Here is a 25750-nt window from a genome sequence, read left to right as displayed (position 1 = left end):
AGCATAATAATTAAGTTCAGTCAACTTAACAGTTCCAGTTCACTTTTTATCTATTTTTTCCAGTTCACTTTTTTAAGTCAACTTGTTTCTTTTAAAGGGCTCCTATGATGAAAAACATCCCTTGTAAGCTGTTTGGTCAGGACTGTCTGTATATGTGTCCACAGTCATACTGGAGTGATATAAAGGCAATTAGTATGTTTTTTTAATTTTCTGACATTAAAAATAGAATCCAATTCCCTCCCATTTTAAGGAGCACCTCAAGAATGAGTTTTAAGTTTAAAACGTTTTTAAAACTGTTTAGTCTTGTCTGTCACTGTGCTGCTTATGTGTGAGATGCAGCAGGAGAAGCTACACCCATCATAGCAATAGTGAGCGATCACTTTGGCTCTGACACACATGTAGAAACGGCGGGGAGAGCCAGCTCATTTCCAATAAAGGCACAGGCAACAAACACAGCTACAAAGTCAAAACTTCTCAAATTTGTAATATACAACAAGGTATAATAAATAATCTGATGTGTATTTTGAGCTGAAACTTTACAGACGCATTCTGGAGACACAAAAGACTTATCTTAAGTCTTGAAAAAGGGTTAAAATGGGTAACCTTAAAGGCTGCGGTTTTACTCACATTTTTAAAGTAAAGTAACTAATACTAATAGCTTTTTACTGTGTTAGCCTGATTTTTAAAAAATCACAAATGCAGTACTGGACCGTGATCAAATGCGAAATCAGAAATAAAGAAAATAAATTTTCTATGTATCATATTTTAAAATGTAAATCATAGCAAAGCTACATTTTTAGCATTTCTCCAGTCTTTATTAGTGTCACACCAATGTATGATATTGAAAAAAATGTTGTGTGTTCGTGTGAAAATTATGATGCCTTATCTGGATTATTTTATGAATAATGAAAAGTTCAAATAAGCTGCATTTATACATATTTTACTGCTAATCCACCCTTGCTAGTGAAAATTATAGTTTACTTTCTGTGCAGAAATGGGTTGGAACACATATTCATGAATTTCACATTATGAAAAAGAGCAGAATGAACATTCTTCATAGTATTTCCTTTCTATGTTCCAGAGAAAAAAGTTGTTTGCATGAGTCACGAAATGATGACAGAACTTCCGGGATAAACCAATCTCTTTAAATCAGGGGTGCCCAAACTTTTTCGTATGAAGGGCCAAAAACCAAATATCATTGGTCAATATATCAAACTATTTTATTTAATAATAATTAAAAAATAAATAGAAAACATTGCTTTGAATCATATGAAATAATGCAGTCTAACCTTTTAATGATAATGTATTGCAATAAAAACATAAACAATCACATTTATAACAAGGTGGAGTTCAATGCTGAATACCTAGTTTGGGCATCTCAGCTTTAAATGAAAAGAAAATGGCTACTCATATCATATGACTGACTGTTTGATTTTCTCGTGATCTGAACCTAAGAAAAGGTTCAACTAAATGACAAACTGCATTATTTCCGTACACCAAACTGGCCAGTGAATTACTCCTTCTCTCATATCAGCAGATCTCAGACTGATATGTTAAACACATCAGTCCGGGTGACCACTTACAGTCTAAGCATGGAAAAACTAAACAATAGAGGCTCAAATGCAGATCCAACCAGCTTACGATAAACTCGTCTTCAATGAGGGGACAGTTTCTCCCCCTTTCTCTGCCCTCTTTCTTTCCCACAACCTCTGTCTGGCTAAACCATGAGTAAGCAAGACCACCCAGCCATGAAATTTACTGACTGTGATACAGTTCTTTGTCCCACTACACCTGCTTGTGATAAACTTTCAAAGAGCAACTAACAGTAGATTAAACAAAAGACTAAACCATTTTACCTCCAGATAAACAGAAAACCCCTTTAAGAAAGCCAACTGCGGATAAACAAAGCTTCCCTTTATCTGTCAGACGTTGAACGGGCAAAGGAAATGTATTTGCTTTGCTCATATATGTTTCTATGGGGGCACGTTTACACAGAAAACATTAGTATCAGATCTCACGTAATTATGTTAGACTTGGATCTGTGGTTCTTCAAAGCACAATGGGGAGCTATAAAGTGTGTTTATTTTTCAGTATATCTTAAACATGGCATCATCAGGTAGGTGTAATTCCTTTCAAAAAACACACTGGCAGTTGGATTTCCAGTATACATTTTACAAACGTCAATAAAAGAAGTTAATTTTAATTAAAAGAAAATGCAAATAACTTCGCCTATCAGACATTCATTCCTTTCTGAGAGTCATTCATCCAGCATGTTATGACCTGTTCTTCAACTTGAAGTCTAGAAAACATTAACCTGTATAGGGCCCATTTAAGGTAACGATTTAAAGGATACAAAGAGAAGTTTAAAAGCTCGTGTTTATAGCTGGGCAGAACTGAGAGACCACAAAAATACATTTATGCTATCTATTCTCTCATTCACTCTAAACGTAAACATGAACATAATAAAGCTGCTTTTTTGTTCAAGCAAAAGTGAATAGTTTTATGTCTGCAATTCTAATCTCTGTAATTAAGAAGTGCAATAAAATTACAAAAACATTTTAAAAAGTTACTAAAAAGTACCAAAACTAAGTCAAACGAATTAGTTAAACTTTATAAAAATATTGTAGTGTTAAATTTAAAATAATAAAATTACAGATGTAGCTTAAATATGTAAAACGACATTACAAGGATAACCTTTTGTTTGGACCAATAAAGCCCATCGGATTTCTTAACACCCCATATGTAAACCCAAATTACAAGGAAGGCTTGCTTTCCGCTATAATCTGCTAGAATCGGGGGGGGGGGATGGGGTGGGCTAGGTGTCTATGCTATAGGTTTCAGGCAGTCGCGGCGATCGGATATTATACCAAAGTCGCCGATCCTGGAGTGTTATCGACTGTACCATAAAGTTGACGACCGGGGGTGGGGTGGGGATTGGGGGAGTAGATGAGATGTGGGGGTGAAGAAGTGGTCGGGATGTGTGAGTGTCTGTACTAAGCATCGGGTTTCAGGCAGCCGCTGCGATCGGATAATATACCAAAGTCGGCAATCTGGGTGTGTTATAGATTATAGCAAAAAGCTGAGGAACCAGGGAGGGGGATGGGGGTGTCTTCCATATTTGATTAATGCAATACTTATAACATCTAAAGATATAACTAGTTCACTTTATAATCGTACAAATCGTATAATCGTGTTATTCATAATTTTGTTTGTATATGGAAACAGTTAAAGACTCCTTTCAAATTTACCCAAATGTCATTTTTGCTCTCCATCTCAGCTAACCCCGCTTTTCGTCCTTCGATGTTAGATAATGCATTTAAGTTTCGGAAAAATGTAGTTACGAAACATAGGGGATTTATATGTAGTAGGAAAATTTGTTTCAGCAGCTGTGTGAGAAATACAGTATTCCTTCTAATCACTTCAAATACCTTCAAATGAGAGACTTTGTAAAGTCTAACATTTCTAATTATGCCACGATGTCACCCATGTATTAGGACACATTTTTGGAAAGATGTCTTAGAGATGGTAGTACCATTTCCTTGCTTTACAAGGGTTTAGAACAGGTGAAAACTCCATCTATGGAAAACATTAAATTTGCTTGGGAAGAAGAACTTGCCGTAAAAATTCCAAGTGAAATTTAGGAACAAAGTCTTGAACTGGTTCACAAATGTTCCATCAATGCAAGACATTGACTCATTCAGTTTAAAGTGCTTCATAGGCTTCATTCTTCCAAGTGTAAATTGAATAAAATATTCCCAGAAGTGTCACCATTGTGTGACAAATGTCAGTTTTTAGATTTCATTCTGTCTCATTCCTATGTTATGTGTCCCAAATTACAGAGTTTCTGGAACAAGTTTTTTTTTCAGATACATTAGACATTCCGATTCTATTTTAAGACATTCAGATCCTATATTGATTAAATTTGGAGTTTCTGAAGAATCTGTAAGACGTACATGGGTACAACAACAGTTTGTTTCATATGGGTTGATCATCCACTTGTTTTGGAAGAAAAAAGAAGTTCCAACTAAATTAAATAAAATTATGGCTGACAGAGTTAACTTGTACAGTACATAACATCTAGAAAGAATCCTGTATACCCTAATAGACTATGCCTTTAGTACCTACTTTTACCATTGGGTAGCACTGGTGGAGGAATGTATGTTTATTTTTTGTTTAATTATTATGTTTATGACTGTAGTTTTTTCTTCTACTTTTTTTGTCTAATTGTTAAAATGTTTTCCCAGTGATGGGTTGCAGCTGGAAGGGCATAAAACGTAAAACAAGGCCGTAAAACATGCTGGATACGTTGGCGGTTCATTCCACTGCGGTGACCCCAGATTATAGAGACAAAGCCGAAAAGAAAATGAATGAATGAATGTTAAAATGTAAGTTTTATGTCTATATTTTTTAAAAGGTGTATTTACAAGTGAATGTTGGCTAAAAATTCTAATAATAAAAATCTTTAAACCACAAAAAGTAGCATAATACAATAAAACTCTACTAAAATAACAGTAGATGGACTCTGAATTCAGAAAGGCTACCTGGGGCTAATAGCAACTGCCAAAATCACTTAAATGTCAACCCAAACAATTTGAAAGCGCACATTCACAACAAACAAAGGTGCAGCTTAATTACACTGTGACTAAGTGTGGAATCATGGGAGTTCTTCATCACATCCTGTGTGACCCTTTCAGAAATCATGTTTACAGTTTAGCTAAAGTATTCAAAATATCACCATGGCAGAATGAAATGATCTAAATGATCTAAACTTTTTTATGACGGATGAAAGTTCTGGATGCAGCGTGTACATGTGATTCCTACATCATCTTTGCTTATTAAAATGTATTTTTTAATGTGCTTTTTTGGATGGAAATTTTTGAATGGACCCTTAAGGCTAAAAGCCATAGAAGTAAAAAGAGAGCACTAAAGCAATAATTGATAAGAGGGGAGCGTGACACAGCAAGAAAGCAGCAGAGCTTTTATTATGCCACATTCGACCTCTTCTGATTCATATGTGGAAGAAGCAGATAACTGTATTATCATACTAAACACATTTTAAGATTCTGTTATTATGTTGGTCTGTACAGTCTAATAAAGTTCTTTTTTCCTGTTTTCTAGAATCCAAACTGTAAAACTTGGGTGTGAGTACACGGTCTTATTAGTTAAAAATCACTCTGGATTTGAACAATCTTTGAGACATTTGAGATAATCCCAGCAGGCACACAACGTCATAAGATGTTAATATTAGGTTAGATTTAGGTTGTGACTTCAGGTGACCAAAATTCAATGTCTAGCCAGCGTCTAAGGACAGCATTATTTTGACGTCCAAGAACGATGTCAAACGACATCGATATTTCTTCACCTTGGAATTATAAGGTTCTATCTGCATTCTGAATGATTTTGAGATACTAACATAGTTTTTTTTTAAATAAAAAGTCTTAAAATGTAAACAACTTATGAAAAAAACATCCCATAATGTAAATAAGTTGTCAATTAATAAGAATATGTCAATAACTCAATTTTGACAAAAATGTCAGATTATAACCCTAGAATTCTAAGGTGACGATTTGGTTGATTTTAGGTTGTGTTGGAAAGTGACCAAAATCCAATGTCCACCCAACATCTTAAACCCACATCATATTGACATCAAATACTGACATTTATTTGTCAGATATGGCAACCAAAATCCAACGACTGATAGACGTCATAGTGGTAACGTCCACCCAACATCAAGCTGTAACATCATTAGACATTGATATTTTGTTGTTGTTAGGTTGGACGTTGGACATTTACATCGGCCTGACATTGAGTGCTGACCTCAACCGGATTTTCATTTCCAAACAAAATGCAACATCTCGACGACGTTGGGGTACAACGTCAATCTGACATTATGTTATATATGTCAGTAAAACACTGTTATATAACACTTACACTATATGACATATTAAACTGTGGTTCTAGGATATTTTTGGTGAAAAATATTACATATTGTGCCTACTCTTTTTTTAACAACAAACTGGTAGCATTGCAGCAGTATTTTTTAACAATGACAAACTATTGTATGACTTTAGAATATAAACTTTTGAGAAAAAATATAGTCCACACATTAGATTTTTTGTTCGTTTTGTAGCTTTTTAGCTGTAGCTGTAGTCAACATTTCTCCATCCATGGAAAAGAACTGTGAGATAAACTGTAAACTGTTTGTGTCAAGTGTTAACCTTGAAAATGTTTCAAACATATTTCTACAACTGTACACCACTTCTACAACCTTCCATCAACTGACAACCAATTTTCACGGTAACATCTGGATTCTACTGTCTTTAACTGCCATGGAAGATGGAACGAATGGAGGCAAATGCATGAATTGTTCAGTAATGACAGAAAGCAGGTTTTGAATGACATCATACGTGACACTTTAGTGATCAAACAAATGAATGACAAATGAGAGCATTTCTGTGTGTGTTAGTCTGGATGAGTAACTAAAAGATGGGTTTTAACCTCAAAAACTTCTTGTCCTTAATATCGCCATGGTCTAAATCCTCACCCCAGGGGTATCCTGTTTCTGCAATTTCACTAAGCAGACATGACATGACTTTTAATCACCACACATCCAGAGCTGTGACTGACAGGCATCAGAAGGCCGCTGAGGTGACAGGATTTGGGCCAAACATCACCACTTTAGAGGAATTCTGAGCTGACACTGAGTTCTTCATCCACAACCACCAGGATTAAAAGCCACTGGGGTGGAATGTGATAAAGAGGTGCCTAATCACACTCACAAACACAAGCGCACACAAACTGGCATTAATCTGCACCCTACTGTGCTGGAATGAGGAGGAAATGTGATGGCGAACCCATGTGTTTTTATGAGGAATGCAGCTAAATCAACCCTGCTGTTGATCTAATCCTGCAAAACTCATTCTTATGAATAAATAAAAGCCGGCACCAAACACTGTAGCATAATTCCATCTATCCAATTCACTTCCATTCTGACACTTCAAATGAAGCGTGCAAATCTGCTTAATACAACTAAATGCGTTTAAAAACCTCGGCAAACAAAACAGTATGTTCCGTTTTTACTCGTACTCGCACTCGATGCTGACACGTTGACATCTCACACGCACGCACTAAATGACAAATAACAATGTTAAGTCAACGATTAAAATGAAATATCCAACCAGATTTGTTATTACCTCAAGTTTTTCTCCAGCAATAAGACTCAAGGTGTGGCTCTAGTTTGTCCTTTAAGTAAAAAATACCAACACATGCTCATCGGAAAGATGTACTTCATCCCCAGTTTTGTAAATTTGCAAAGATGTACTTCAACATATGTTTCACTGCAGTTTTTAGGTAAAATGAATGCATTGATGCACTAATGATAATTACAGGGACATATTATAAAAAGAATAATAATAATAATAATAATAGATTATTTTGGTGCAGTTGTTTGCCCAACATCAATTAAACACTATGTATTTTAATCGGTGTTGTACTTGTGTTGCAGAGTGCTTGGGTTTGAGTCCAGTGAAGCACATTAAAGAGATTAAAGCAATGTAAAATCAAAGTAAAACTATGTGGTCATAGTGCACTTTTCTCTTACAGTTGCTTTTTAAAACACTATTGGGTTTAGGCAAGGGTATTTCAGATTCACAGCGCCCTGTAGTGGATTTGTCCATTGAAACATTCAGCAAAACGTATACGTTTCGCAAAAATGTAGGCTGAGGCACATTTTTACAAAGAGCCTGGACTAAAATGATAAACTCTCACAGTTGCCTCTTCTAGAGTTTCAGAAATCACCAGAAATACTTAAACTGTTCTCAAATATATTAAATATCTATAATATCTTCTCACAATCAATCACTCAATCACAAATATCAATGTTTAGTCATCGATTGAAACTAAAATCTACAGAATAGCTGTCACACTAATACAACAAACTTATTGCTAATATCAATGGGTACAAATATAGCACGCCACACATCAAGGAGCTGTAAAATTGAGAGAAATAACATTAACATATTTTTTTCAATACTGTTTCAGAATTATATCCAGCAATCAGAGTAAAAGGAGAGCAAACAGAGATTTTGGCTTGATTTGAGATTTCTTAGCAGCCTATAGTCTTCAAATTTGACATTTGACAACGTCAAAGATTTTTTAAGCACGTTTTTTTAGGCACTTAATCACAATGTTTAATCAACAATTAAAACTAAATAATTACCCATGCCACCATCTATAATATCTTCTCACAATCAATCACTCAATCACAAATATCATTGTTTACTTATTAATTAAAACTAAAAATCTACAGAATCTACACAAATAGTGCAAATATCTGCCAAACATCTACAATGTGTAAAAAGTGGAGAAATAACATCAACATAACTTTTCGATACTGTCTCAGAATTGTGTCCAGTAATGAAAGTAAAAGGAGAGCAAATAGAGATTTTGGCTTAATTTCTGTTGAATTTTGTTTGATAAAAATGTACCAGAGATGTATATTCCAGTAGCCTATAGTCTTCAAATTGTCCTTACATTTGACAACATGTCAAAGACATTTCAAGCTTTTTTAGGCACTTAATCACAATGTTTAATCAACAATTAAAACTAAATATTTACCCATGCCACCATATTTATTCACATAACTTCTCAATAAACACTTGTAATATTTAAGGTCTAAATTCTTCAGTAGGCCAGAAGATAATTTAAAAAAAATGTAGTATAGTTTTTATCTGTCATGAAAAACATACCAGCAAATCTTTTTTTTTCACAAAAATGTTCAATTATCACATAAATGCTTAACAACTTTGACATTTATGCATATTTTCATTACTTCTAAGAAATATGATGAGAAGCAAAGTCAATCTAACATACTTGAGAACTTCTTTATCTTCTCCTGTGTCATGAAAATACAACCTGAGAACACTTTTAACACTATTGTGATTACATTTCACCGAAAAGCCTGGGCCAAACCATCCAGTGGCAGGATATTTACCTATGGATTTCATACTGAGGGAGTTTAGGCACAAAAAAGTCCCAGTGGAGCAGATTTGGCTGCCACACAATCCATAAAAGTAAAATACATACACTTTTACCACTTTTCTCTGGGAAGTTATTTATATAATAATCAAAATATGAGACCAACACTGACCAAAGATCAAATATGAAAAGCATAGTGTACTCTAAAAAACCTGCATTACATCTTACAACCATTGTTGTTCTTGTTTATAAAGCAAATTTGGATAAAACCATCAGTAAAATGACTATAGTATAAATGCAGACATCAATCTCTGCTCAAACTTACTGGGCTGGGTGACCTGTTGCTGCGTTAAATTCACCGTGGACCCTTTAGGTGGACTGATTCTGCTCCTTGGTTGAGATGCCTCATCTTCTTCCTTTAAATTAGTGTTTTGTGAAATCTGTGAATGTGTCGTCCCATTGCCAGGAGGCCTATTACCGGCAATACTGCCCTCACTTCCAATCCGCATCACCTTCTCCTCTACTACAGGCATTCTGGGTCTCCCAGGTGTATCCCGACGAGACGACGAGAGTTTGGGACCTGCAGAGGACGGGCGGGCAAGTCTTGACGGTTTAGACATCTTGTAGAAATGTTGACTTAAGTGAATTCAATTAAGCGTCAGTATTCCATTTCACTTGTCCATTATAGTAGACCATCCGAAACAGTGTCCCACAGGTGTCCGAATCGTATTCCACAGAGAATGAATTGGTTATTACTCTCCCTCCTTCTGTCTCATCTCTCTTCCTTCCTGTCCTTCTGTGTCTTTACTGAGCGAACGAGTCCAGACGAGTGCAGGTAGATGAACCAGACGGCGAGAGAGACGGAGGAGAAGAAGGAGGAGGAACGAGGGGGAAGGGGTTAATCACCACCTTTCCAAATGGAGCCTCCAGCGTCCTGAAGTGTATGTGCGCGTGCCTCAAGATGACTGACAGCGGGACAAACGGAGATAAGCAGCCTGTTCCCATGTATCAGCGCATTCCAACACAGTCTCAATCGCTCGCTCTCTCTCTCTCGCTTATTCTGCTCTCTCAAACTCCAACTCTCCTTCTCTTACTCTCTCTCTCTCCACTTTCTTATTCATCCAGATGCTTGAAGGTTGGGAAGGCTGATAAAGTCTCAATGTTTTGGGAGTAGAAGAGGAAAAGAATGAAAAGGGAGGAGAAAAGGTCTTCTGTTGCTGTCACAGCTGTGTATACTGATCCACATGTGACTCTCTCTCTCTCTCTCTCTCTCCGCTGCTTATCCACTCTCCAATTTAACAGACCAGCACTGTGGTGTGTGCTGTAGAAAATTACACACATAGGCTATACACACACACACACATACATGCTCGGGTATTTCTGGAGAATTACAAAGCGGCAAAAAGGAAAGCGGGATTACACAAACATAGCTAGTTCTTGAGATCTGAAGTCTCTGTGTGTGTCAAAGTAAAGCATGCTGGAAGCTTTACTTTGTACCAAAAAGCAGAGTAGGAAATTGAGTAAAAATTCATAATTTGCTGTTGTCAAAAAAAGTTTAAACAATCTTAAAAAGATTGACTGTGTTACTTAACGTTAATTGTGACAGGAAAATAAGTAAGAAATGGGTTAAGATGTAAGGGTGGGTTAAGATGCTGCCTACATTGCCCATGCCTAAATGAAGAGGTTGTACGAGTTCTGATATTACAGAATATCGAACGGCTATCAGCCAATCAGATGCGAGAACCAGATTATAATTATGTTTTTTTATTTTTATTTATTTATTTATTTTTTTTTAATAAACAGAACCACCTGCTGTAACACTGTCTTTCAGATTTTTCCTTTTACTAAGGGTGCTTAATATATACAGTTAAAGTCAGAATTATTAGCCCCCTGTTTATTTTTTTCCCCAATTTCTGTTTAACGGAGAGAAGATTTTATCAACACATTTCTAAACATAATAGTTTTAATAACTCATTTCTAATAACTGATTTATTTTGCCATTATGACAGTAAATAATATTTGACTAGATATTTTTCAGGACATTTCTATACAGCTTAAAGTGACATTTAAAGGCTTACTAGGCTTACTAGGCAGGTTAGGGTAATTAGGCAAGTTATTGTATAATGATGGTTTGTTCTGTAGACGATGGAAAAAAATGCTTAACAGGGCTAATAATTTTGACCTTAAAATGTTTTTAAAAAAATTTAAAACTGCTTTTATTCTAGTCGAAATAAAACAAATAAAACTTTCTCCAGAAGAAAAAATATTATCAGACATACTGTGAAAATTCCCTTGCTCTGTTAAACATCATTTGGCAAATATTTGAAAAAGAAGAATAATTCAAAGGGGGGCTAACAATTCTGACTTTAACTGTATCTAATTAATCTCAGTTTATCATAAACAATAAATGTCAAAATCCAACAGAAAACACACATATTTCATATTCAGAGTTTGGGTCAGAAAGTGCATGGATAAAGGTTTTGAACTCATAACCTACTAACCCAAAATCCTGTGCCTTTCTCCGCTGTACCACAGCCACCCCCTGATTCCATTTCACCGAAAAGCCTGGGTCAAACTATCCAGTGGCAGGGTATTTACCTTTGGATTTCATACTGAGGGAGTTTAGGCACAAAAAAGTCCCAGTGGAGCAGATTTGGCTGCCACACAATCCATAAAAAGGCTACGAGTAAAATACATACACACATATAAAAAAAAAGAGAGATTTAAATGTACAACATCTCATCACTGGATTAAACCCCCACTGACATGCTTGCAAACCATTCAGCCATCTGGACAAACCATACATCAATCATTTTAACACAGGGAAGTGATCATGTTGGAGCATGTGAGGTAGGTGTATTGGTTGAGTGAGTAAGATGTGACCTATTTAAGTGGAGACAATCAGATTCAGTTATCCTACCAATTTTTTGTACGTAGCCTGCTATCTTATCTCATTTCACAAAAATGTTTTCAATGAATTTAGCACACAAAGTGAAAAAACAGAGTACTATGGCTGACTTTTGACCTATATTTTGTCTTTACTGAAACTTAATGACCTTTGACCATGCAATAAGTAAAACAGATGGGTCTGTTTTCAAATGTTCAGGTCTGCAAAATACAGATGTTATGCATTGTGCATACAAATGTGTGGTTTGTATGTGATATGCATGCATGTGCCTCAGTCAGTGAGCATGCGTATGTTTTTGCATATGTTTTGGGGTAAATTCAAAGCCCTCTAATAATACACTATGTATTTGGCTGCCTCGTGGCTCCACCCTGTATGGGCTCTATTCATTGCTTTAACTCGAGCTATATTTAACACTTTAAATAATATATGACCCATGAGACTGCTTCATTTTTAAACCATTTTCCATTCATTTTAACTGGGACTTTTTCCAAAACCTTACACAATTGATCTGCAAATAAGTTTTTAACAAGGAGTGTTTTTCATGAGGCACAACAAATATTTAGTACACAAATTAAACAATTTTCATAATGTATAAAGTATAATGACAGAAGACTATAGACTACAGAATATATTTTGGCAAATATTGCTATTATATATTTTAAGAGTGTTAATGTAGCTGTTTAGCATCCTTACCACAGACAGTTTTTGTGGAATCTACATTGGCTATGTTGTGTATCTCTTTCATGGCTAAACATGAAATATAATTTGTTTTGGGATATATTTATAATGCTAAATATTTGTTTTAAAGCAAATAGATTTGACTGAACTTTTAACAAAATTTAAACGTTATTTAACGTTACTTAAACATTTCTTTTTTTTTCTTAATTAAAAGGAGTTAAAACCAAGTGGCAACCTCCCGGTCTCCCTCATGAAGAGAATACAAAAGTAACTGATACTGCAATTCATCGAAATTCCGCTAGTCCTGGCTCTAGAATAGAGCAGATTTCTATTGAGCCCACTGTTAAAATGGCCAACTTTACAGCAGAAAAAAGGTGTTTATAACCTGGTACAAAGAATGATTTTGGTTCATATAGCTAATATTATCCTTCATGACAACTGTGAGGGGGGGAATTTTTAACTAACTCATCCATTATATTTATATTAAATCTGCATAATTAATGGCGTGGCCACTTGAGTGACAGCTGGTCTTACTAGTCGCCGTCACTTCACCTCAGTTGATTCCGGCTGATTAGCCGATGAACTTGGCATATATATGGTACTTTTGTTTTGTTTTATGTGGCTTTACACTGTCAGTTGCATTTTGGAATAATTTCTTACAATTATCAGATGATATGGCATGCTGTGTGCACTTAATTGTGCCCACAAACCATTCATGTGGCCTCCGTTTCCCAGGTGAGTGAAATTCTATACTTACATACCATCTCTATAAATGTATTTGTTTTATTTTAGATCATTTATCATTTATAATTTTCTTTACAACATGAATGCACTTCAGAATCTGACAGATTGATTAGCTGTAGGCTCTAGAACAGTCATCTGAAACATTGTCATACAGTGTTATACCTGGATTTCATCAATAGCCATGCATTTACTAACACAGACTATATTTGAAGTATTTGGAAGTAATTCACATGTTCCTCCTGTAGAAAAAGGCCATAAGAACAATGTTTAGTGGCTCAATGTATTACAACAGTGTTTTTAAATGTCTAAACACTTTATTGATATAGTACACAACCAAGCACGTGTGGTCAGAACACAAACGAGTCGCAGGTGATGAAGTATTAAGAGTTTCTCCTAAAGAAAAGCCTGTCTAAGCAAAATGCTATTAGGCGTCTGTAGCTCTGCTCAAGCTCCGCCTCTTTGCCCTTCTTTGGTATCCCCCGGTCGGTGCGATGTCGCCGATTGGCCCACGCCTACTTGTAGCGTCTTTTGCGTTCTTCAGAAACCTATGGGTAATGTCACGGATACTACATCTATATATTTCACAGTCTGTGATCAAAACCAGGATTTAAATCCCCATAACTGTTGAAAGGATACATCGCTTTCATCAGCGGACATTCAAATAAATATATATTGACTGTACAGTTTAGACTGATCTGAATTGAGCAACGAATACAGAAATGTAGGTAAATTACACTCTCAATTGACATCTTTTTCTCTCTTGCATAATACTTTAGAGCGCAGTATAACTGTACATAATTGTAATTTAGTATGTGCTTAGCTTTGGCATTTTATGGGCTTAATGCTGGTGAATGCACAGATGGTATGATAAAGAATGATAAAGAGAGAACTTGTGGATTTATTGATTTACATTTAGTTTAACTCTAAATCAATGGATTCGTGAGTTCGATCATTATAGTTGTGTCATCACTAAAGGCCGGGAGACACCAAGCTGACAGCCAGCTGTTGGGCAGCGTCAGTGAGCGTCTGTAGGGCTACATTGTTTGGTGTGTACCACATGTCACCTCTTGTTGGTTTAATGTCGGAGCAAGTTGGCCCAAATCAAAAATGAGTGGACATTGCCTGCGCTCTGATTGGTTCTTCAGCAAAGAATCAGGGCACAAGAACACACATCTAAGCTGAGGTGATGCAAACAAGCAAACGATTCATGTCTAGAGAAAACACAAATAATCCGACAGTAATTATGTTTATTATTAGTTTTTCAGACATATTTGCAGGCATATAAGTGAATCTCTCCATGATGAGTGAAAAGTACTGTGAAAATTGTACTAAATGTTGCTTTGTTTATGGTTTGTATGTGTTCATCACATGTTCTGGCTTCCCTACTAATACTGCCCCCAATGGGTGAGGAAAAACACACAGGTGCAGAACACACGGTCAGGTTTCAGCCTGCTGATGTCTGTTTGTTGTGTTCACTTGCAGATTTTTGGTCCAGACAAGACCAAATGTGACTGATGCGAGATAACAACGCAGTTGGTTTTCATCTGTGCTAGTTCGTTGGCATTGGCTTGGTGTCCTGGGCTTAAGACATTAAATACAGTGAAGAAATAATGAAGAAATCCCAGCCTGTAGATCCAAAGTTATATTGTGTTGCTTCTTGTATGATATTGCTTATTTGTTTTAAAAAATGCTGTTGTTAAATTGTTTGCTTTATTTACTTTTACATGTTTAAAATAGATTTTTTATTATTTAATTGATTTAAAATTGTGTTTTGAAGATGACATTATTGAATAAATGATTTTTATTCAGCCAAGATTTTATATAATCATATTCTATACTGCATTAAAAAAATTGTCAATTGTTCAATCATCTGTATTTGTGTGCCCCTTCTTTATTTATTTATTTTTTTCGCATGTTTGTCACACTTTAATGTTTCAGATCATCAAATACATTTAATTATTAGAGATAACACAAGTAAACACGTCATGCAGTTTGTAAATGAAGTTTTTATTATTTGATATTAAGGGAAAGAAAATACAAAAATCCCACATAACGGTGTGTGAAAAAGTAACCACCCAGCTTAAAACATAACTTAACTCTGGTTTATCAAACCTGAGATCAACTTTTCTAGCCACACCCATGCCTGATTACTGCCATACCTGTTCACAATCAAGATCACTTAAATTAGACCTGCCTGACAAAGTGAAGTAGACCAAAAGATCCTCAAAAGCTAGACAACATGCCAAGATCCAAACAAATTCAAAAACAAATAAGAAAGAAAAATTTGGGAACTACCTGGAAAAGGTAATAAAGCCATTCCTAAAGTTTTGGGACTCCAGCGAACTCCAGTGAGAGCTATCTGACCAAAATTACTCCAAGTGTGCAGCAACAACTCTTCTAAAAGGTTTAAAAAGACCACACACAGAAACATCCAAAAAGCTGCAGGCTTCTCTTCTCCACCATAAGAAAGAGTCTAAAAGTACACAATACAAACAGTAAAAAGTGGTGGTGGTAGTGTGATGGTCTGTGGTTGTTTTGCTGCTTCAGGACCTGGAAGACTTGCTGTGATAAATGGAACCATGAATTCTGCTGTGTATGAAAGGTTGAAAAACAAAACAAAATTAAGACTTTGGAGTGGACAAGTCAAAGTCCTGACCTGAACCCATTTAAGATGCTGTGTCATGACTTTAATGCTTCCATGCATTTGATCACAGCGGTGTGATCAGCCTATACTTTTACACTGGTGAGATTAGAACATTAGAACGCACATCACCAACTGCTCAAATTCAAATCCGACAGCTCGTGCTGAGGAATAGAAAGACAAGTATCATAAATCACAATTAATCAATGTTTTCAAACAAATTTTAGGTTTCAGACAATCAAATACACATAACTACTAGCAACATTAAAGGTTTGTAAAATACACATGGATGTCCGTGGAGATGGAAATAATAATAAAATATATTATAGACACACAGATCCACACTGTTTATTACACTATAACATTTACACGACTCCACTCCCAGTTAAATACCCACTTACTGTCATGTATTTCAGAAGAAAAGGATGAATAAACATGTAAGTCCAGCAGCTCTGTCTGATCTCTCACACAACCTAGACTAAACATGACCGCACCCATCAGCCATCTCATATTAAAGAACATGATCATTTTTAAACTGTTTTAATGTAAGAAATACATGTTCTTACACATATTTAAACGCTAAAATATTAGATAATAACAAGCGATTTAACCACTAGAGTTCGCTGGTAAACATCCACACTCACATAGGACTACAAATCTGCTGGTAAATGGACTACAAGACCCAGTCATGCACCACACACACACAACCGGTTCCTGATCCTGACTGATTGCATACACACAGCTGATGCTGCTCAAGTACTGATTACACACACATATTTCCAGCTCACTTTGAGACTGTTTGCCTGTTTGCTGCCTGCCTTCTGACCATTTGACTGATGTTTCGACTATGACTCTGGATTGCCCTCATACATCTGTTTGATCCTGTGTTGATCATTGCTTGCCTGACCATCCCTGCTAATAAACCTGTATTTGGATCCTCACCCCTGTTGTCAGTGTCACTTCCCCTGGTTACAAATATTTGCAAAAAAGAGAAATAATAAGAAAAAATATATGCATGGATCACTGGAACTGTGGTATGTCACGAGACAATCTTGACACATCGCTATGAGAATTAAATAACGGTGATGAATAACCTGATGAAGATCATGTGGGTCGAAATGTGACGTAAACTTTTTTGAGAGCTAAAGTGGCAGTGTGCCAAATTTTTTTTTTGATCTTTAACTAAATAACGGTCACCATAAAAAAAAAAAATACTCACACAGGGGGGGATGGGGGGTTGTATTTAGAACTTACGAGAAAGGGTTAAAAATGCAGTCCGTGCTCGTAAACCCTCCAATATGGCTAAGTTACAATTCTGTGAAGATGAGTATTGTGCAAAAACCCCAAATTTCTCCACAGCGCTGTAACAGACTCATTGCAAGTTATCAAAAATGCTTCATTGCAGTTGTTGCTGCTAATGCTAAGGGTGGCCCAACAAGTTATTAAGATTAGGGGGCAAACACTTTTTCACACAAGGCTATGTAGTTTTGTATTTTGTTTTCCCTTAATAATAAAAAACCTTCATTTCAAAGCTGCATGATGTGTTTACTTGTGTTAGCTTTGTTAATATTTCAATTAGTTTGATGATTTGAAACATTAAAGTGTGACAAATATGTAAAAAATTAAGAAATCAGTAAGAAGCAAACACTTTTTCACACAATTGTGCATGTCTCAGCTTTTACCGCATTTAGGCAGTTTTGGTAAGTGAGTCTTAGAAAGTATAATTGTTTCTATTCTGGGACAGCTGCGACCCCCATCTGACATATTCAACACTTGTGTCCTTAGTTACTCACTACTCCACAGCAAACAAGGAGTGTGTATCAGGTAAAACATCTCAAGAGTTTCCAGAAGCAAACAGGTACATCATTATATTTCTTGAGTGTCTCACACCTGACTATCAGCAGAGTGAATCATTACTGTCGCAACATGAAAAGTGTGTGTGTGTGTGTTTTCATACCCACAGGGACCGGTGTCTTCAAAAACCTTGAGATTTTCATAAGCCAGAACTGATTTCTCCACAAGATGCACAACTCACAACTTGAGTGTATCCTGTTAGTTCTGATGATGTCATCAGATAAACTATTAAAAGAGTGTCTATGAAAGTGGCCATCTGGGTCACGCTACTGCAGCAATAATCATTTTAATTAACAATTAAAGAGACATTTAAATAGGATTACGGGTATTCACATAGATAAACATTAATATTACTCTTGCTCATCTGTGTGTTGCAAGTTGCATAGTCCCTTCTAAGCAGATTTACAATTATAAATTGTATAATTTTGAATTATAATGACCTCATGACAATCATGTTTGACAGGTTTATGACAAGTTTTTTTTGTCTTGGTATAGTCATCTTATTATGATAAATACTAAGGCAGGTTATGACGATATGTTTTTCAGGTTATAATCAGGACAGCTGAAACAGATGTCATCTTTGAGTTTAAAATGGCATAACTGACGTTACATTCTGTATGCATACTCATCTTTCATATTATGATTATATTGTACATTATATTTATATGACATAAAGGGGTTAGACAATGAAACTGAAACAACACTGGCCAATTTAGTGTTGGAGGTTTCATGGATAAATTTGACCAACCTGGTGGCCAGTCTTGATTGATTGTACATTCCAGCAGTAAGAGCAGTGTGTAAAGGTTTCATTGGCAGAGTAATAGCACAGTTTTGCCAAAATATTGCAATGCACACAACATTTTGGGTCACATATCAGAGCTCAAACGAGGACAAATTGTTGGTGCGTGTCTCACTGGCGCATCTGTGACAAAGACAGCAAGTCATTAGGTGCATCCCAAATCGCATACTTATGCACTAACCTATGCCATTTTGTAGTATGAATACAAAAAAGTCGTTTTCACACTGAAAACTCTAAAAAGAATAAGTGCACGTTAAATACCCGGATGATGCACTTATTCAACCGGTAACTGGACACTTCACGCACTCAACGGCCACTGCTTTGCTCACGTATTGGAAGCGGCGGAGCTTTTGGGTACTGATATTGGATTACTTTATTTATTTTGGATTGTGAAAACAAAATTCTTCTACGAAAGTGATTATACCGCCTGCCGATGGAGAATGCGACAAACCATTCCTGACAAACGTCATCAGGGAAACGGTTTGAATTTCAGCTCAGTAACAAACTTTTAGTGTTCCATTTGGGACGACACTAGATTCACATGCGCTCCAAAAAAATTTTTTTTTTTTTGCTCATTCAAAGTACTTATTTAAAATGAGCTGAAACAACACAATTCTTGAGATTTCATTGGGACAACTTCATTTTTTTGTTTAATCTACATAAATTTGTTAAAAGTATTAAGTTAACTTCAATTTGTGTTGGGATAACATGAATAAACTGTGTGGAACCCTCCATTTTTTTACAGTGTACTATGATGTTGAGTGTGTAAGTGCATAAGTACATAGTGCATAATTGTATAGTGTGCCATTTGGGATGCAGTTTTTGAGTTGTGTTTTGTGTATCAAGAGCCCGGATGTCCAGGTTAATATCAGTATACCACCAAGAAGGATGAACCACATCCACCAGGGGTAACTGTGGATGCAAGAGGAGCTCCACAGGCTCGATATATATGGCAGGACTGCTACAGCCAAACTTTTGGTCACTCATGCCAATACCAAACATCGGTTTAAATGGTGCCAGCAGTGAAAATTTTGGGCTGTGAACAGTATGAAAAATTTATTGTTCTACGATGAGTCCAACTTCACTGTCCTTCCTACATCTGGGAGAGTTACAGTGTGGAGAAGCCACAAAGAAGAATACCACCCAGACTGTTGCATGCCAGAGTAAAGCCTAGGAGTGGGTCTGTGATAGTAATAATGTAATTTTTTTATGACTTAAAAATAGTCTTATGAAAACCCTTTCAAGTAAAGTGTTACCAAAATTCACTCAAGTTTTTGGGTGAACTATCCCTTCTACTACCAATCAACTGTGGCCTAATTTATTATTATTATTATTATTATATTTCAATTTTTTCTACTGATCTCTTGCTATTATTTTTCTGCTTTGTGTGAATTGCTATTACCCCCCAAAAAAGTTTAAATTAAAAAGTGGTTTAAAATTTACCCAGATTGCAACAGAAACTATTTAGAGCAGCAAAGACACATAAAAAGCAATAAACAATACTTGAGTCAGCAAAATTTTTAACACACAAACACCCCTCACATTATTTTCCACGCCTAAGAGTTTAAACAATCATACTATTGTTGTTTTACTATACAGTATTTAGCAACAGTGATTATACTAAGAGCTTATATCATTTACAACTTGCAACCCAGAAAAACAACACTGAGCTTTTGCACTTCACACCTCCTCAGTTCATCACCTGACTGAGCTCCTCAGAGACAAACACTACACCACGATGATGCCTATAATCACTATTCCTGACAATTCCTGCTCTTTCATTAACACCATTACAGGTTTTTCTTTCTTTTTTTGCATCAGGAGACAAGATTTGAGATAAGTAAAAATGAATTTTCCAACACTCAAGTAAAGTGATTTAGGCCTTGAATTGTAGATTTATTTTGCCAGGAATAAAACTCAAATACATCTTACTCTAGTGACAATCACATGGTAGCTTAAGTGAATAAATGTTTTATAAATGATTGTCTGATAATCTTCTGGTAGTTAAATGCCTCATGAAGAGTTTAACCAGCAGACGAATAATTATACTGTACATTCCTCAGTAATGAGCCGTGGATTGCGTATCAGACTGCTAAAAAGATTTACAAAGATTGCATTTCCAGATAGTATGGAGGAGGAGAGGAATAATTAACTTAAAAATGCCCAGAAGTCAAATAAAAATGTACTTTGGCTAAAACAACCGTGATCACTTTCTACAAACTTCAACAATAAAGACAGATCATACACACATAATGAAATTTCGAATATATTAAACATATTGTTATTAGATCTATTTTTAATCTATTTATTTTAGTTTTTATATGAAAATGAAGTGATATTAGGAGATAAAATGTAACACTTTACAATAAGATTTCAATAGTTAATGTCAGTTAATGTGTTTACTAACATGAACTATAATGAAGGGCAGCACGGTGGCGCAGTGGGTAGCGCTCTCGCCTCACAGCAAGAAGGTCGCTGGTTCAAGCCTAGGCTGGGTCAGTTGACATTCCTGTGTGGAGTTTGCATGTTCTCCCAGCGTTTTGTGTGGGTTTCCTCCGGGTGCTAAATTTGTCCGTAGTGTATGTGTGTGAATAGAAGTGTGTGGGTGTTTGTGTGGGTGTTTGCCAGTGATGGGTTGCAGCTGGAAGGGCATCCACTGTGTAAAACATATGCTGGATAAGTTGGCGGTTCATTCTGCTGTGGCGATCCCAGATTAATAAAGGGATTAAGCCGAAAAAAAAATTAATAAACTATAATGAACAATACTTGCCTATGGAGCTAATAATTTGCCAAAACAATCTGAATTTGAACTGTGTTCATGTGAATGATTGACAATTGTAATTTAAAAAATCAAAATTTTTATATGCCGTTAAAACTGTTTTTAATTAGAATTTCTTATTTTGAATTTCTTAATTTGAATTTGAATTTCAAAACTTGAATTTTGAGTTTTTTAAGGCACAATTTTTATCCATGTAATTTCAAACTTCAGATTTTTTGCGTTCTGAATTCCTTGACTGCAGATATCCAGTTTGTAAAAATACAGTTTCAAGTTTTCGAGATGATGAAATTCAGAACATCAAATTCAATATTCTAAAATTTAAAGACAAAAATTCAGATCGTGAAATTAAGATTCAGGGAAGAAAGTAGGTCCATAACTTTTTGGTGATCTTCTCGTCCCTGTTGATGACCCCTGACCTAGTTTCTGCGCTAATTCTGAATTTCTGGTTTTAAATTTTACAATATTGAATTTGATTTTCCGAATTTCTTCATCTTGAAAACTTGAAACTGTATTTTTACAAACCTATTATCTGCAATGTATGAATTCAGAACCAAAAACAAAAGTTTGAATATACATCTATAAAAATCTGAATTAAAAAAATTCAGTTGTCCTAAATTTGAGATGTTTAAAAAATGTAAAAAGTTAAGAAATTCAAATTCAAGTTAAGAAATTCAAATTCAAACCATTTTTGAATGGCATATAATATTCAGATTTGTTAAATTACAATTGTTAATAATTCAAATTAACACAATTCAAATTCAGATTGTTGTGGCATATTATTAGCTCCATACTTGTACAGCATTTATTAATCATAGTTTAATACTTGCTAACACATTGTTAAGTTAAAATTCACGATTGTTAACATTAGTATAGTATTAGAATATGAACAAGATTTTTCCATTAGCTAATTTAATCATCTCCATTGAGATGAACAAATACTGTAAAAATATATTGTTCAATGCCACTAACATTAACTAATACAACCTTATTATAAAGTGTAACCAATATAGTTAAGAGATAATCATTTCTTTTTTATTTAACCTATTCAATGCATGAAGAAAATAATTTTTAAAAACAATTATTTTAAAATAATAAATATTTGCTTAAATTTAAAGACCATGTTCCATGAAGAAAATAAATATATTTTCAATACCTTTTTAAGACTTTTTAAACACTCTCTGAATATTTTAAGTACTTGTCGCCACTTCAAGTTCTAATCACCATCACACCTTTAACTTAATAAACAGTTGTTAATAAACAGTTGTAGTTAAATAAATAAACCAATTTCTCCAACCAGGAGTACGCAAACTTACATTTTCCCATTTATCCGTCTGTTTTACTCCATGGTTTCGCTACGTGTGGAGAGCATCACATCACCTTCCCGCGTTTGTCACAAACTACGTGACATCACTCAGACAGAGGAGCTAAGCCGGACGCGCCCCAGCCCAAACTAATCGTGTGACTCCAGCACGCCGTTGTTAATATTAGGAGGAAAATAAATGTATTCATGCTTTTTTGGACAAAAGAATTTGAACAAAATTTAAGACCTCGTAAAAATGCGATTAAGACTTTTTAATATCATTTAAGGGCCTTATTTTTTTCATAATTGATTTAGAAACTTTTAATACTTTTTAAGACCCTGCGGAGAGCGTGATTTCCTATACTGTAACATATATCAAAACTCAAATTTAGATTAGTAATATGAATTGCTAAGAATAATTTAAATGGATTTAAAAGTGTTAATATAGTTGTAATTGGGCCAAATAGTGTTCTATCCCAACAAACCATACATCAATGGAAAGTTGTTTATCGTAAGTTGCTTATTTAAGTTAAAAAAGTATTTATGTGTCTGGTTTTGTGGTCCAGGGTCATATAAGTCTAAAGTAATAGAGTAATGCAATTAAAAATTATCATGCAGAATCTAAATTTTCAAAAGGTACTTTAAAGGCATTTTATTAAATTAAATTAAATTAAATTAAATTAAATTAAATTAAATTAAATTAAATTAAATTAAATTAAATTAAATTAAATTAAATTAAATTAAATTAAATTAATAAAAACAAATATAAAATAAATAAATTAATAAAATTAAATTAAATTAAACCTACAAACAAACAAACAAATAAATTAATGAATTGAATAAAAACTAAATAAATTAAAATAAAATAATTAAATTAAATTAAAACAAATAAATAAATAAATTAATTAATTAATTAATTAAAGCAAATAAAATAATTAAATTAAATTAAATTAAATTGAATTAAATTAATTAGTTAATTAAAGCAAATAAAATAAAATAAAATAAAATAAAATAAAATAAAATAAAATAAAATAAAATAAAATAAAATAGTAGGACTGTGACAGTTTATGAGACTGGAATGATTTGCTGATATTCCTGACCTCTGTGTCTCTGGGGCCCCCATGTGGCCTGTCCACTAAACTCCATTTCTATCTGATACACACTCACTGCAGCTAATAGAAACTAATGAATGTTAGCTCCAATTGTGCATTTTTACCTCTCTATCAATCAATAAGTTATCCATACAGTTGCAGATGTACAACCTTCCTCACTGTATTACAAAAAAAAAAAAAACTATATCTGATTGTCCTAATATCCATTTTGCATGCCAGAAAGTGAACACAGTCCACTGAGCAAAAGTGTAATCTATTATTACTGATTACACTGAAAAGTCCACATTCATCGATTGTATTTTTTAATACTGCTGGGAGAATCACAATTACAAAAGAGCCCAATTTGTTAATCTAGATGCCCATTCTCTCTGTTCTCCAATAAAGCTTTATGTCATTTGCTAACTCCTAGCTTTATTAAGACCAATGCGCTATAAGTTAGCAAAGCTTGAAGAGTAATGGTGGAGGAACTCTTGAAGAGGATGTAAATAAGAGACAGTGACAGCAGCCTTATGGGCTTATTGATTTTAGCTCAGCGCTGTGTGCCGGGCTAATACAGGTCTGAGAGATGAGCACAGAAGCGTTACTGAGCTGCCAAACAAACCCAGAGAAGTATTCCAGAAATCTCAGTCGAAATCAATTGTGCCACTTTTATATTCAACTGAGAATCAATCCTTTTGGACCTGATACTACAGTCACTTTGACACATTTATCTGTCACTACACAGAATTTTAAGCAGTGATATTGGGTTGAGAAAAATACATACAAGATTCAATTCTGTGTTAGAACCTTTAATTATAATGCTTCATTTAAAGAAACAGTCCACTTTTTTTTTTTGGAAATAGGCTCATTTTGCAAGTCCCCTGGAATTAAACAGCAAAATTTTACCACTTTTTAATCCATTCAGCCGATCGCCAGGTCTAGCAAGCACTTTTAGCTTAGCTAAGCATAAATCATTGAATCTGATTAGACCTTTGATATCTCGCTAAAATAAGTCAATAAATGAATAAAAAGAAGTGTTTAGACTATTTTCCTATTTAAATCTTGTCTCTTCCTTAGGTTATTATGTAATTATATAAATTATGTACTAGGACTTACGGAATATTAAACGTTGCTATTTTCTAGGTTGATATGGAACTATACTCTCGTTCTGGTGTAATAATCAAGGAATTTTGCTGCTGTACCATGGCTGCAGCAGGCATAATAAAATTACACAGAACTGTAACCTAGTTACCTAGCTGGGGACTATGTCTTCATTTGATAATTTTCAAATCCGATTCAATGATTTATGCTAAGCTCAGCTAAAAGTGCTCCCACCAGTCCCGAACATTGACTGAATGGATTAAAAATGGTAAAACCCAACTATTTAACTGTAAAATGAGTCTATATCCAAAAAGTGGAGCGTTCCTTTAAATGAGTAAAAGTGTTTTTCAAGCATGAAATCAAGTGCTATTGTGTAAGACAGTGGTTCCCAAGCTTTTTTTTGTCTGAGACTCCCTTGCCCCCCAAAAAATATTGTAAGGCCCACATTTAATGTTATTATCGCTCATATAAGTTTGCAGTAGGTGTGACAAAAAAAAATTGTTTTCAAACAAACGGTATGTTTATTACTATATCTAGATATGTTTATGCACAAATAATACCCTAATGTAAAATATAAAAGCACAACATCAGTAGGCCATTGATAATGGGTACACCTTGCGGTATTGGGGCTGAGTCGTCTGCAAATGTCTTGTTAATTTGGACGGCCTCATGCATTCGTCAGAGAGAATTTGGCACAGATAATGCACTGTGGCTGGGTCAGGGACTCTTTGCTTTGAGAAAATGGAATAAAACCACAGTTCAGGTAACTATCTTAGTATTTCCTGCATTTCATGTTTCCAGTATTGCTTGCACTGTGACTCAAAATGTTTGGAGCTTCCTCACCTGGGTCCAGTATAGCTGCTGAAGGTGAATCAGTGA

General features: G+C 34.9%; 1 protein-coding gene across 10 annotated transcripts in view; it reads right to left on the bottom strand.

The window, feature by feature from the left end:
• Positions 1-25750, bottom strand: part of si:ch211-285f17.1 (sickle tail protein homolog) — a 301601-nt gene that overhangs the window by 228630 nt on the left and 47221 nt on the right. For 4 of the 10 annotated variants that reach the window (XM_056450182.1, XM_056450183.1, XM_056450181.1 and 1 more), the window contains exon 1: positions 9302-10024. The exons of 1 other annotated variant lie outside the window; for it this stretch is intronic. In XM_056450182.1, the coding sequence (XP_056306157.1) occupies positions 9302-9596 (295 nt within the window). In that variant the 5' untranslated portion in view covers positions 9597-10024. Of the gene's footprint in view, positions 1-9301; positions 10027-25750 lie in introns of those variants that run through there. 5 more of the 10 variants (XM_056450187.1, XM_056450189.1, XM_056450190.1 and 2 more) reach the window with 2 other exon arrangements.

This window comes from Danio aesculapii, chromosome 24 (genome assembly GCF_903798145.1).
Source record: "Danio aesculapii chromosome 24, fDanAes4.1, whole genome shotgun sequence".
In the NCBI taxonomy this organism is placed as follows: Eukaryota; Metazoa; Chordata; class Actinopteri; order Cypriniformes; family Danionidae; genus Danio; species Danio aesculapii.
Note: the sequence above shows the minus strand (reverse complement) of the source record. Positions and strands in the feature narration are given on the sequence as shown.